Source organism: Lepidothrix coronata, unplaced genomic scaffold, assembly GCF_001604755.1.
Source record: "Lepidothrix coronata isolate B3197 unplaced genomic scaffold, Lepidothrix_coronata-1.0 Scaffold11, whole genome shotgun sequence".
Classification (NCBI taxonomy): domain Eukaryota; kingdom Metazoa; phylum Chordata; class Aves; order Passeriformes; family Pipridae; genus Lepidothrix; species Lepidothrix coronata.
The window spans coordinates 5731434-5745156 of record NW_016690191.1 but is presented as its reverse complement, the minus strand read 5'-3'; the positions used below and the strand labels follow the sequence as shown (position 1 = coordinate 5745156).

The 13723-nt window shown below is 46.6% G+C and overlaps 1 protein-coding gene across 1 annotated transcript in view; it reads right to left on the bottom strand.

Annotated features, from left to right (window-relative positions):
• LOC108492520 (transmembrane protein 2-like) overlaps positions 1-13118 on the bottom strand; it is a 47191-nt gene extending 34073 nt beyond the window's left edge. The window contains exons 1-12 of the mRNA XM_017804954.1: positions 12749-13118; positions 12057-12618; positions 11606-11775; positions 11108-11296; positions 10619-10788; positions 9589-9798; positions 5658-5863; positions 3911-3980; positions 3148-3276; positions 2040-2125; positions 557-688; positions 401-436 (exon numbers count right to left, since the gene is read on the bottom strand). Coding sequence (XP_017660443.1) covers positions 401-436; positions 557-688; positions 2040-2125; positions 3148-3276; positions 3911-3980; positions 5658-5863; positions 9589-9798; positions 10619-10788; positions 11108-11296; positions 11606-11775; positions 12057-12618; positions 12749-13118 — 2330 coding nt within the window. The remainder of the gene's footprint in view (positions 1-400; positions 437-556; positions 689-2039; positions 2126-3147; positions 3277-3910; positions 3981-5657; positions 5864-9588; positions 9799-10618; positions 10789-11107; positions 11297-11605; positions 11776-12056; positions 12619-12748) is intronic.
• Positions 13119-13723: the final 605 nt, after the last annotated feature.

Sequence of the window (13723 nt, the reverse complement as noted above, 5' to 3'; positions counted from 1 at the left end):
CTTTTAATTATACCACAGACGCAGAAGGAGTTTTTCTTTATTTTGGAAGAAGGTGCATGCACTGCTATAAGAAGCTGCCTTGAAGTACGTTTAGAAACCTGCAAGTTAGTGCCAAGGTAGCTTCGTGCTTCAGCATCGGGACCTCCCGTTCAGGACCTCCCATTCAGGAGGAAATATCCAGCCATTATGATGTATTCCCCAGACATGCTGAGACAAAGAGAAAGAATAAATTGCCCCTTGTATTAATGGTTGCCCAGGGACAACTTGATGTGGTCTGAGAGGGAAATGTGAGCTTTTCTCCTGTCTAATACTAATTACCAGGGGAGCGTCTCAGCTTCTATTCTTGAGCATGTTACGCTGAGGAAAAATAATGGGAAGAAAGTCTATTTTAGGAAATTACCTTGCCAGAGTGAGTCCAATTCCATTGTCTGAAAACCTGGGACAGAAGAAACACAATAGTGTAAATGATGAGGAATGTCTGCAGTGAATTTGGCCTACAGACCTATTTATGTCTGCTGTGAGGGGAATGATAGAACAGGTCATTACAGTAACTTACCCTGAGTTGCGGAAAATAATGTCACCGCCCCTGGCCCAGGCACCATGGTCATTATTTTTGAAAGCAATAAGATGATCAATCACAGCAGGAACTCGTGGTTTTTCAGGATCAGCATCTTGATGTGGGCGAAACCTGAAGCGAGAAGCTTAGTTAATACAGCACAGGAGACACAGGAATTGACCTCAGACAGAGGCAGTTGTGCCCAGCAGACCTTGTTTGGCTTCCAAATATTGGCATGGTGGATCTAAAGAGGTGATATGGTCTGGATCAGAGTCAGGCCATTAGCCTGATTTCATTTCTGTGCTTTGGTACAAAGCAGAAAACAAGAAACATTCATAAGGATTAAATTCTGGCACCAGTGAAATGAGCAGGTGAGTTCTCACTAGACTACAATTGGCCCACAACTACTCCTTAGTTTGATTCAGTGTGATTTAGAGGCATAGAAAACATTTTTCTGAAGTCACTTGGGTCCTTTTGTAGATGTCCTTACATTGAGAATCCCTGTGTTGGTGCTAGAAAATCAATTAGGCACGTTCAAAAATCTCATTCAGCAAAGATAACAGAGTAATTGGAGCTGCTCTCCTTGCCTGTACAGACCAGACCTCCATATGCTTCTCTGTCTGCTGAAAGAGAAGCTGTCAAAAGAAAAAAGGATTCACCCTGGGAACTGGGTCCATCTCAATTACCCACAGGCTGTTTCTTGCCATACTGGCTGTTAATGGTAGATTTGGACAAATTGGAAATAAAATCGCTGTTGCTTTATCTGAGTCTACCTTCACCTCCCATTTCTTCCAGCTGATGTACTGAGGCACATGTCTCCTCAGTGCCCAAGGGGGTGACCCTGGCAGGGAAGTCTCACAAGGGACACATACTCATCCTTTCCTTTCAGCCTTGTGGGAACATCCTATGGGGCATTGATAGAGCATAATGGAGGAGAGAAAAAAACAAGGCTTGACCAGGAGCATCAGCTGATTTCTGTCACAACCTCCTCACATACACCCATAGGACTGCAGTGAGTGAGAAAACAGCCTTAATTTACCTGCTTCCACCCTGTGAAGGAAGCTCAGGGGTTTCAAAGCAGCTGACAAAAACCTTTGAGGCTACTTATTTTCTTCATTAATCCTAGACCAGTCTCAGCAGTCTCTTACATCACGTCTCAGATGTAAGTTCTTCTAAGTAATTAGTAATAAATGTTAGAGTTTACAAACTCACTAATGGACTAATGAAATCTAGATCCTCTTTCACATGCTTCACTGCTTAGTCCTCATAACCCCAAGTGCACGTGTGTCCTTTTTGGTCAGCAATAACACAAACAATTCAGTGCATATCTGTGGAGTATTTTCCTCTGCACATGAGAGATAGCTTGTGTGCTTTTCTCAGACGTTCCAGCCATAACGAGGCATTAATGATCTGCTAAATGCAATGCAGAAGCCAAGAAGCAATACAACCATCCAAAATACTCAGCCATACAGCATGTGCTTACCTGGCATTATCGACAGTAAGATACTCTCTGGGATCTTCAGCGTTGGCTCTTGTTGTCTTTACTCCTTTTCCAATAAAAAAACCAGCCTGAAAATGCACATGACTCCAGTTACTTTAACAGATCGCTCAACAGAGACCAGAGAGCCCAGATTTTTATCAATGAATGTGGGCAGCCAGTGCGTGCAGGCACAGGGAGCGCCTGCAGCCTGGGCTTTCTCTTCCCTTTCGGTGTCACTTGGCACTGCTCAGCATGACATTAGCACAGGATGTAGCACGCTGAAGTCAGGACAGAGCCTGCCCTGCCATATGTTATGCATCAGCATCTTGGGCTGTCTTCTGACCCAAAGCAAGGCTCTGAACTCCCACTCTCTCTCTCCCTCGCAGAAAGCAATAAGGGACTCTGCCAAGCTCTTGATAACTTTTTGGAAAAAGAGTGTTGTTAAGAATTAAGGCTTCAAATAACAAGTGACAAGTCCCCTGACAGTCAAAAGAGAACATGAGCTGCTGTAGCCAACTTACAGGCTTTGGGCAAGAGCAGCAACTGCCCTAGACCAAGATGTAAAATATACAAGTCACACAGAACACCACTGATTTCAATATAGAATCCTGAGAAAGGAGTTAAAAATGCATTTTATAACTTACAGGTTATGTTTTCATGTAAACAGTATATTGGAGGAAAGTGCTTTTCTTGGAAATATCCTTGAATTTTTGGTCTCATTTTCCAGAGGTGATGAGCAGGCCCTGGCACAAAGGACTTTTGCTCATCCCCCTATATCCTGGCACCATTGTAGCCAACAGCAGTGCTCAGTGTGCTGCCTGTCTTTCCTTAAATCTCATTTAGCAGTAGGTGTACCTATGGCCTGAGCACATCCCCTCTAATGCACCCATGCAACTGAAGTGCCTGGAATGCGACCTTCGTTCTGCTCAGCTCCCTCTTTAATAATTAAAAAGACCATCACCCCCAAAAGTTGATTGTGTCTTCATATAGTGTTAAAAAGAATTTTATCAAAATGTAAGACACCCACAATCATCTGATTTCAGAGAAGCACACGCAGTCAGCCCCATGCCATACTATTACATTGATAGAAACATAAAAATCATCCACATGCCTTGAAATTGGAGTGGACTCTGTTGTTGTAAAATACTCCCAAGGGGGTATGTTCAGCCTGTCCCTCTGGATATCGCCCCTCAGACTGTCCAGTGGGAACCCGGTGGAAGATGTACCATATCCCGACATCCTAGAAGACAAAGGGAGGTCTGAGAAATGGGACCTTGCAATTAATGATACAGATTATCTGGGGAATTTAGGATTTCACACTGTGCTGGCCAGATTTCTAACCTGAGCCTGCCAAACTTGGGTCCTTGGGGACACACACAAGCCCATGACTCTTACACCTCCCAGCTTATCTTTTGGCATGCACAGTGGGTCCCTGGGGAGCACACACATGGATTTAAAAAATGCATTTATTGTGGGTGAAATTCATGTGGTGTATTAGAAAACAGCCAATCTGTACAGGCATATTAAACACAAACACGGTTTGGGTAAACATAAAGGATAATACAAGGAGAGTGTATATTTATACACACAAATATAAAATTTGATTGAGCATTTAACTATTAACTACTAATAAAAATCAACATTTGCTAAGAGACATCACATACCATTTCCAGTTACAGTTGTGAGAGAAGTCAGTGGAGGAGTGAAGGCAAATACTTACAGTATCTTAAAATAACTGAAGTTCTTTACAGAGACAAAGGTTGCAAAAGTACATATCTAAATGTTACAGTTATTGCCCTCACACTAATGACACCAATAAAAGTGGAATATATGGGAACTGGAGGCAAAGCGTAGCTCTGCCATTAAATGGTTACCTGAGCACCAGCTGCTGCATTCTCTATTAAATTGTTGTTTGGATTTGCAATCCAGAACGTGCTGACAGCCCTGAAAAACCAAAATCAAAATGATCCTAAGCAGTTACCAAACAGGAAGGGATACATTTTCATAGCACTTCACTGGACTTGAGCCACAACTCTCCTATTGACTTTAAAACTCCCCACAACCTTTTAATGACACTCTTAAAGGAAAAGAAACCATCTAGTAATGTCAGACATGGTCATTTATGGAACCACATGCTGAACCTATTGTAAATTATATGAGAGCATTAACACAAAATCCATGCTCTGTTCATGCAGCTGAAGGAAATCCAGGATCTTTTTTTTAAGTTAAGCAGCTTTGGAAAATGTCTGAAAGTGAAAGTTTTGGTCTGTGTTTTGAAATTTCAGGGGCAATGGCAGGAGTTAGGGGATTCTCTATGAATTTCTGAAGCTTTTGTGGGAACCAAAACAAAACAACTCTCCTTGCAAGCCGCAAATAACCCATTAAGCAGAAGATTAAGGAGATATAATTTTTATGTCTGTCCCAATAAGGAGTTTTTCTTCAGAGGGAAGATCAGTAGTGGTACAAACAGAAGCCAATATAGCTATGGAAACATTGTCATCTGTTGTCTTACTTCATTGGGTAACATCTTTGTCAGTAATAAAGACCACATGTAAAAACACTGTAAACCTTCTCTCATGACTGTACCAATTAATTTGATCATTCTAAGCAGAGATTTTTCAAACATTTTTTATCCACCTTAACTGTTAAATAATCAAAAATCCACTGAAGAGATGCAAAATAGATCTGTAATAACCACACAAGAAGCCTTAGCATTTCAGCAACAATAACTGCAATTAATTCAGTTAAGTAGAGTTTGTCCACTGCATTCTTTTACAGAAAATATGAAAATACAAATTTCCTCTGCTAAACTGTGTTGCCAGCCTATACTAGGGCTGGAGAAACTTGCATTTATCAGAAAGATTTCATGGAGCCTTTAACATCGTACTCAGAAAGAACTGAAAGGTGTTCAGAAATGAGCAAAGTGCTCTAACATATTTATGATTTAGAGAGCTGAAGCACCTCTCCTATGGAGACAGGCTGAGAGAGTGGGGGGTTGTTCAGCCTGGAGAACAGAAGGCTCCAGGGAGACCTTAGAGCACCTTTCAGTACCTGTAAGGTGGTACAAGAGAGCTGGAGAGGGACTTTTGACAAGGGCTTGGAGTGATATGACAGGGGGGAATGGTCTTAAGCTGAAAGAGGGCAGGGTTAGATTAGATATTAGGAAGACATTCTTCACTGTGAGGTTGGTGAGGCCCTGGCACAGGTTTCCCAGAGAAGTTGTGGATGCCCCATTCCTGGAAGTGTCCAAGGCCAGGCTGAATGGGGCTTTGAGCAACCTGGTCTAGTGGAAGGTGTCCCTACCCATGGCAAGGGGGTTGGACCTAAATGATCTTTAAGGTCCCTTCCGACCCAAGCCATTCTGTGATTCCATGATTCTCTAAAAACAGTGACAGGAATAACCACCAGCAAATATTCCTTGCCTAGGATTCATGCAGGTGTTAGTAGATATCTTTGCAAGCAAAACATGGTCAAGTTTTAAAATGAAAAATGGTAGAAAAAGCTACAATTTCTCATTTCATATTAAATAGCACCTTTGAAGTTTCACCACACCATTCTCCAGGACCCAGCTATAAGCACAATGTAAGTGCAAAACCTGGCTACAGCTCCTGGAGCACTTACATGCAGTCAGTGCTTGGCACAGGAGTGTAATTCCCATGGACGTGGCTGCGGATGGCGAGGCACATGAGCTCGCTGCGATCCGAAGGCAGGATCGTCCCCGGCCTTGTGAGAAGGCCCAGGTTGTGATAAAAGGTGTTCCTCTGCTCCGTCCCATCTTCCAGGAAGAAACAGTGCCCCAGGGTGTCATAGCCAATGGTGTCTTTTACCTGGGAAAAAGGATACAGGCTACAGTAGGAGCTACAACTGATGTGCTTTGCTTAGCAATAAATTCCCAAAACACTGATGGAGCGGGTTTGCCACCCCTCTGCACAGCGAGAGGTGCCTCCATCAGTCCCTGAGCTGACTCGAAGTACATGCAGTGTGCATAGCTGTGGACTGATCTGATATAGCAAAACTGCTATTAAGATTACTCTGAAGAAGATCACATGCATAATTAAAGGAAAAATTCAAAGTGCTTGATTTAAAACCGCCCTCAGCTCTAAAAGAGAATATTTGAGTCAGTGTCATGGAGTGACTAGTTGCATAAAGATACGTAAATATAAGTGTGTCTCGCATGATAAACCAACAAATTAGCTTGGTTAATCCAGAAATTTTCATGACTGCAACACTTCCAAAATAAAGTAAAAAATTCTTTAAACGTGAAGTAAATTATATTAATGAGATTTCTGTTTTTCTCCTCCATTCTCAGAAGGTGCCTGGCCACTTCATTCCTGTAATGATCATCTTGGGCAGAGATGATATTTTACCATTTCAGTCTATTTAATATTAATTGACATGCTCAGGGATATTGCATTAAACCCTAATTCGACCAAGAGGACTTAGCACAATCCTCCTTTGATGTACAGTCTTATGAAGATAAATTCAGAAATCCTTCCTTTAAATTTAAATACTAGATCAGGCTAGTTAAAATACCAGCTATTTGTTACTAAATCTTTCTGAAATCTTAACTTTGTACTCAAATGATCCCTGTCAGCATATATATATTCCCTCTCCAGGCACACAAAATTCCTGTTGACGTCAGTTATGTCTATGTTAGACTGCAAGATTAACTAATATTAACCTACTTGGTTATTTTTGTATACAGAGGGATACTTGAAATAAATCCATTTCATAGAATCATATCCTGTAATTTCCCTTTAATGGGCTGCAACTGTACATAACATCTGGAGTCACAAACAGTATAGTCCCCATAGGTATATCTCTGCTGGATTTCATTGTTTTCCTGGCAGTCACCCCTCTGACTTTTCATCTGCTGCTCTTGTTTCTCCCTCAATGAGGTGTTCAAAAGAGAGTTAAAAATACACCACAACACAGCTCTACTGATGGAGTGTTGGAAATCCACTGACCCTGCACACAGGTACAGCTCCTCAGAATGAGCTGCAGGGAGAGTGACAGAGAACCTACGTACAGCAACACTGAACATGTCCCTCCCTGCCAGCCAAGTCTGGGAAATACAGATCTAGGAAATGGATTTAGACAAAAATGCAACTGTCTCTGCCAGCCTGCTAAGATCAATAAGCCTGGCTACTTCTGCTCTCCCAAATGATGGGCAGAAGCTGCGCTAAGGAGGCCGCGGAGGATTAATTTTGGAAAGAACACTAACAACAAACCACTCATTGTTTTAAACAGCATTTCGATTGTAGAGTTTCATTCTTCTGCATTTAGCTGCAGTTTGGCTACTCTGTGCTTCAAATGGCTCCATGAAAAACCAGACTTGTATCCAAAACCAGATTTTAGCTTTAATTAATATGATTAGTCCCAGCTTCAGAATTGCATGGCAGGCCTGAAAAGTTACACACAGGACACTAGAGTGATCACTCTCCTGACTAGAAATAACGTGATTAAAAGATCACTTCCATTTGCACTGGAAGATAAGGGTCCACATATCAGAACAAAACCCCAGTCAATTCCAGCATACCACCAGTAGAAAATACAAGCCTGGAAAGGCACCCACCTGCAGCACTGTCACAGTGGCACATTAGTGTGTGTGCCAGCATGAAACACTGTCCACAACACAGGCTGCAGCCTTGCTGCTGTGTCCAAGAGCAGATGATTAAGGTGCCTCTAAACACTGAATTATATATAGTTCAGCAACACAATATAAGTGACCTTTATGCACTGCAACATCAGACATGAAAGACTGCAGCAGCCTGCACATGCCTGACGTGGGTCTGGCCACAGAGGCAGGTCACAGCCTGTTTGCAGCTTCCGTGAGGAACCCAAGCTGCCGCTGGCTTGCAGAGCAGCACCAGCCTGGCACGCGGAGCAGCAGATGGGGAAGGGCCTTGCGGGCAGCTCTGCATAACCCGTGCACAGCAGAGTACCAACCAATGTCCCTCTAAAAATTACGTCTTCTAAACCCTCAGGACAGGAATGGGGAAAACCACCTCTCTGGTTTACTCTGCCTCAAGGGCTGGAGTTTCATAATCTGACGCTGAAGCATCAGATGTTATTTAACTGCCCTCTGTGTTATTTGACTGCCTTGCTCTGATACATATACTCTTCTCAGGAAATGCAAATATTTTAATTCATTTTAAAGCAAGGCTTTTTATTACATTTTAATTACTCTTTTAATGACTATATATCAAAACCACATTTCTTCCACAGAATCACATTTTAAATCACATATTTAAAATCTATTCACTGATTCACAGGCTCAAAGCCCACAGCAATCACATGAGTAGGGCTCAGTCTCACACTCTGAGTCTTGATTTCACAACTCTTTCGTCCCACATATCCAGATAAACCTTTGATAACTTCCTTTCTGATAAAGAGCAAGACCATACGCTGTTCTTTAAAGGACCATTATTTGCATAAAGCTTAATTTTTCATCCTAGGCAGATTACTTCAATTCCAAAGGTTCAATACCCACAGGAGGAGAAAGAAATAAACTACATCCACATGTACTAGACAAGTCTTCTGACAACCTAAGGGCTCTCTACACAGAATTGGGCTCTGCAGACAGAGTAAATGATGAATATTAGAAGGCAATTAATAATTGTGAGTGATATAGACAATATAAATCAAGTTTAGAATACATGAACAGTGCTCCCAAATGGTACAGCATCCCATTTTCATTAATGCATCCTTTCAGGGGGACTTTTTCACACACAGAGCACATGTATGTTGTGTCTTACACAGCTTTATCTTCAGGACTGAGAAAAAGTTGTCAGGAAAAACACAGGAGGTCATGGATAACTCAGGGAATGTCTCTGGGTGAGCACACACCAGGTGAAGAGGAAATGCCCACAGGTACCAAAACACTACACAGGATCTTGCAGAGCACACAGCAACTGGACCTGTTGGGACTGGAGCAGGAATCTTTCTTTTCCAGCTGAGATTCTTTTGTTGTTAAAGCCTTCTTTTTTTTTTTTACTTTCCTCTTTACAATGCCCTTGTGAGGATCTAGGTCAAAGCCAAGTTCCTGAGGTCTTTTCTGGCACTGAAGCGGTCGTTTGGGTCTGTCCTGCTCATATTTCATTCCCTTTGTCATGTGAACATTTTTGGATATATTTCACATTGCCCTGACTTGAACAACCTCTGTCTTTTTTTATCACCATTGAAAATTAAAGGTCCATTGCTTCAGCCAACTCCATTTAAAGTCCATTGCTTTAATTTTAAATGAAAGTTCCTGTTATCACAAATTGTCCAGAATTACCAAGGCAAAGATTTCACTACATCTGATCACACCTTTGATAATATTAATTAGGCTATGCTAAGAAGCTTACATTCATTTCAAAGAACTGCACTACCAGAGGAACAGTCCTAACTCCAACACCAGGCAAATAAAATTGAGAAGTTGGTATATTTCTTGGGTAAAAGATGCCTTATTTCAATGTTCTGATTTCTCTTTACATCACAAATGGCATGTGCTGTTTAGCACTGGCTAAGCAAAGAGCTGAACTTGGTACTAATAAAATATGTCTCCTACCAGAAGGCCATGAGTTCCATGTATGGCAACACACCTAGAGAAGCAGTGGTGGATAGCCAGGTTATCGAGGTACGTTGGGCGTCCATATCCTCCTCTCTCATCCACATCCTCAGCCAAGTGAAAATGCACCGGGTAGCTGCCTAGGATTTGCTGCCCCATGTTTTTTAATTCCACTCCTGACATGTGAACAGAGCTAAAATTCCTTAGGATCTGTTGAGACAAATGTAGATCCAAGTAAAGCATTACAATAGAAACACACACAAAAAAGAAAAACAGGTTTGGGCTTTTTTTCTCTCATCAGGCAATATGTTTACAGAGTAAAATGGGGTCTGATCCCAGGAGGAAGTGTCAGCTCCCTATTTCCACTCACATCAGCTCAGGACCTGCAGAGCCCTGTGCCAGCAGCTGCACACCTACGGGCTCAGGGCTGCCAAGGAGCAGCTGCCAAACAGCATGTGCAGTGTTTAGCAATAGCAGTGACAGACACGGTACTCCTGCCAACTACAGAAAGGGGGAGCATTTGCTACCAGGCTCTATTTCCTGGCAGCTTTTACTCTTAAGTGATTTTTAGCCCAGACTTGCACAGCTCCCTGATTTCCACCGACTGGTGGAGGAGCAGTTTTATATAAAGCCCCCACCACAGCAAGAGCGCCTCCACCTAGAACATGAAGCATAACAGGGTGAGATCCAGCACTTCTCTGAGGGAGCGAGTGTGCTCTGCAGAAAGCACAATTGCTTCAGTGGTACCCTGTGAACTAACTTCACATTAACTCTACTGACAGCAATGCTGCTAAAGAATCCCCTCTAACCCATAGAAGGGTATGTTTTCGCAGACACAGTGAAGAAAATGGAACAAACTTACAGCAAGTCCGTTGCAAAACAAGCCAACAAACTTCCCCTTTCTTCATAGACAGATATACCTTTTCCCCCAGACACAATGTTAGTTTCGTGCATGAATCCTTTCACTTGTTTACAAAGGAAAGGAACTATCTGAAACCGCCTACAAGCACATGCATTAAAAGTTACTCACTTTTATGTGTCCTCCAAATGTATCAAAAGAGAAAAACTGGCATTGGTTTTGCCCATAACAGGAGTCTTCCATTTCTCCTTGAATAAGTATATTTCTAGTGAGAAGACCAACCTCTGCCCGCATGTCGACACCATCTATGACTTCTCCCATGTGAAGATAAAGTGGGTTGCCTGTGGAAATCACAAACCTTTTAATTCAGAGTGAGCACAGTGTATTTGTTACTGTATTGTTCTGAGTAAGTGTACACCTTTCATTTAAGAAGTCACCAATTCTGGGGATGTGCCCAGTACCTGATCCCAGAAGAGATCAACACTTCCTCAGGCTTCTACAGAGGACTGCTGCCTCTGAACAAACTTCCATATCCCAATACAATATTGGGCCCTTCAGCTCTCATATGTACCCATGTGTTAAAAAGGTAATTAGAATGTAAAAGATGAGACAATGTAAATAGTTACTACAAACAATTAGTTTGATAAAAATATTTCGTACCATCAATTTTCACTTGATTACTTTTACATTCAGGACAAGGAAGGAGATTAAACTCTTCAGCCTGATGCATAGAATAGTCTGTACTGGCAATGACTATACGGTCACCAGGTAGCCAACTTGTAACCTCATCCACCAGATGAATAATTATACCTTTGGTCACTTCCACTTTAAATCCATTATGAGGCACCCCTGAAAAATGAAGCAATCAATTATTTTTACAGTTGCACATGACAGAATCATGCAATTAACTGAAGAGCATACCAATTTAATTTTTGTCTAGATAACTCTGCATGATAAAAGTGCTCTAGCCATTAACTATGCCAGTGCCATCTCTTTGTGGGCAGATAAAATGTTACTTTGAGAGAGAACTGCTGTTAGTTTGGTCACTGTCCATGCGAGCCAAAGATTATGGTATGATTATCATTTCACTGTTCAGATTCACAGCAGCCGAAAAAAGCAAAGCAACAGAAGACAAGCAATTGTCAGGGAAGACCGAACCTTTTATCCACCCACTGAAAGCAGTAACAGTGAAACGGGTGCCGTCGTAGGTGAGGAAATCTCTTTTGGCTATGGCTAACCCCGTTTTTCCATTCCCGTGATACTCCCGCTTATCTTCTGCTGTGGAGAGCTGATCCCCTCCTAGGATCCCCACCAGCGCCCAGGGCTGCCTGAAGGAGACAGGGAAGGAGCAAACCAGTGACATCCCGAACCCTCCACCCCGCAGAAATCTTAGGAAGGAGGGAGCAAGCAGAGCGACACGACTTCCCTCCCTCTGGCACGGGTTGCCCGCCGCACCCCTACCCGGGGTACCCTCCGCCCCCGCCCGCGGGCCCTGCCGAGCCCCGCTCCGCCCCTCGGTCGGGACGAGCCCCCGGCGGAGCGCGGCCCCGCGCGGAGCTGTCCATGGTGGCTCCGCTCCCGCCCCCCTCTGCTCCCGCCCCCGCCTCACCTGTATCCCAGGCGGGCGATGAACCTGCTGCCCAGGCGGTCCCGCAGCAGCAGCCGCGTCTCTGGCGTGAGGCTGCGGGCGGCCGAGTCCCCCACGGCCGCCGCCACCACGCTGCCGGGGGGCTGCCGGGCCAGGAAGGCTCTCAGCCGCCGGCCCTCGCCCGGCCGCAGGTGGGTGTCGAAGCGCCCCGCCGCCAGCACCCGCGCCGTGCCGCCGTCCAGGACGCGGAGGTTGAGCCCGCGGCTGCCCCACCTCCTCTCGGAGGAGTAGGGGCCGTGCCGGAGCCCGCCGGGGTGCAGCGTCTTGTCCAGGAGGGTCCAGGAGCGGGGCCGTCGGCCGTGCAGCTCCAGGACGCCGCCGCGACCCACGCCCACGAACTTCTGCCCGAAGCCCTCCACAGTCGCCCCCTCGGAGGCTCGCCCGTACAGCGAGATGGTGGCCCGCGAGCCATAGGGGCAGCGCTCCGAGCCGATGTGTAGCTCCCCGCCGTCGTGGATGAGGATGTAGCGGGCCCGCAGGGTGATGGGCGGCCCGTGGGGGCGGTCGGCGAACACGAGCATCCCTGCGTGGCGAGGGGAGCGGAGCGGGGCTGGGTGCGCGCACAGCCGGGCCGGGAGGTGCCCCCACCGGTGGGCACGGCTGGGCTGCCCCCCGCGGTACGCGGGCTCCGGGGCGGCGGCGGCCCCCCTTACCTCCGTCGCGGATGACGAGGGAGTGGAAGGCGGCGGAGCTCTCGAGGCGCAGGGCCGCCCCCCGGCCCACCACGGCGGCGCGGCGGGTGTCGGAGCCGGGTCGCCACGGGACGAGGTGCGGGACGGCCTCCGGGCAGGGCCCTGCAAGAGACGGGCGGCGGCAGCGGCGGGGTCGGGAGGTGGAGGGGAGCGGAGGGGCGCGGTACCGACCTGATGCGCTGCCGCCGTTCGCTGCTCCAAGGCGCGTCCCGCGTCGGCACCAGGACCGGAACCGTCTCCGGGTCCGGCGTGAAGGGCAGGAGGAGCCACGGCTCCCCGAGGCTCCCCGCGCTCGGCACGTCCCGGGCAGTCCCGCATCCTCTACCTGCATCCCGGGCCCGCCCGCAACACGTGCGCCGCGGCTGTGCACGGAGCCGGCGAGTGGCACATATTGCTTTCGATGCGTTTTGGTTTTGTTGTTTGGGTTTTTTTTCCTTTTTTCCCCCCTCCACTTAACGTCGCAAGAACGAAAGCAGAACCCCCCTTCCCGCTCCACACAACCCCGGACACGGCGAGGCACCAGAACAGCAGCGCGGACAGAGGGAGCCGGCGCGGAGCAAACCCAGCGGCGGATCGACGAGCGGCACTGGCGCGTTCCAAACTTCGCTGCAGACGCTTACCTGGAGCGTCCCGGCAGCGCCGACCGCGGACTCTGCCCGACGCCTCTCGGAGCTGCCGGCCCGGGCTGCCGGGCACCCAGCGGGGCAGGCAGGGCAAGGGCAGGCAGGCGCAGGCAGCTCCCGCTCTGCCGCTCCGGCTGCCTCCCCTCCGCCTCCCTATTTATATCCATCTCCCAACCGCTGGCGGTGCCCGCACTGTTTACAGCGGCGGAGCCGCTGGCTCCTCCCAGCCGGGGACGATCCCTCCAGCCTGGACGTATATCTGCGACCGGCGCCCTGATGCCCGGGACCGGGAGGAGCCCCGCTGCCAGCAGGA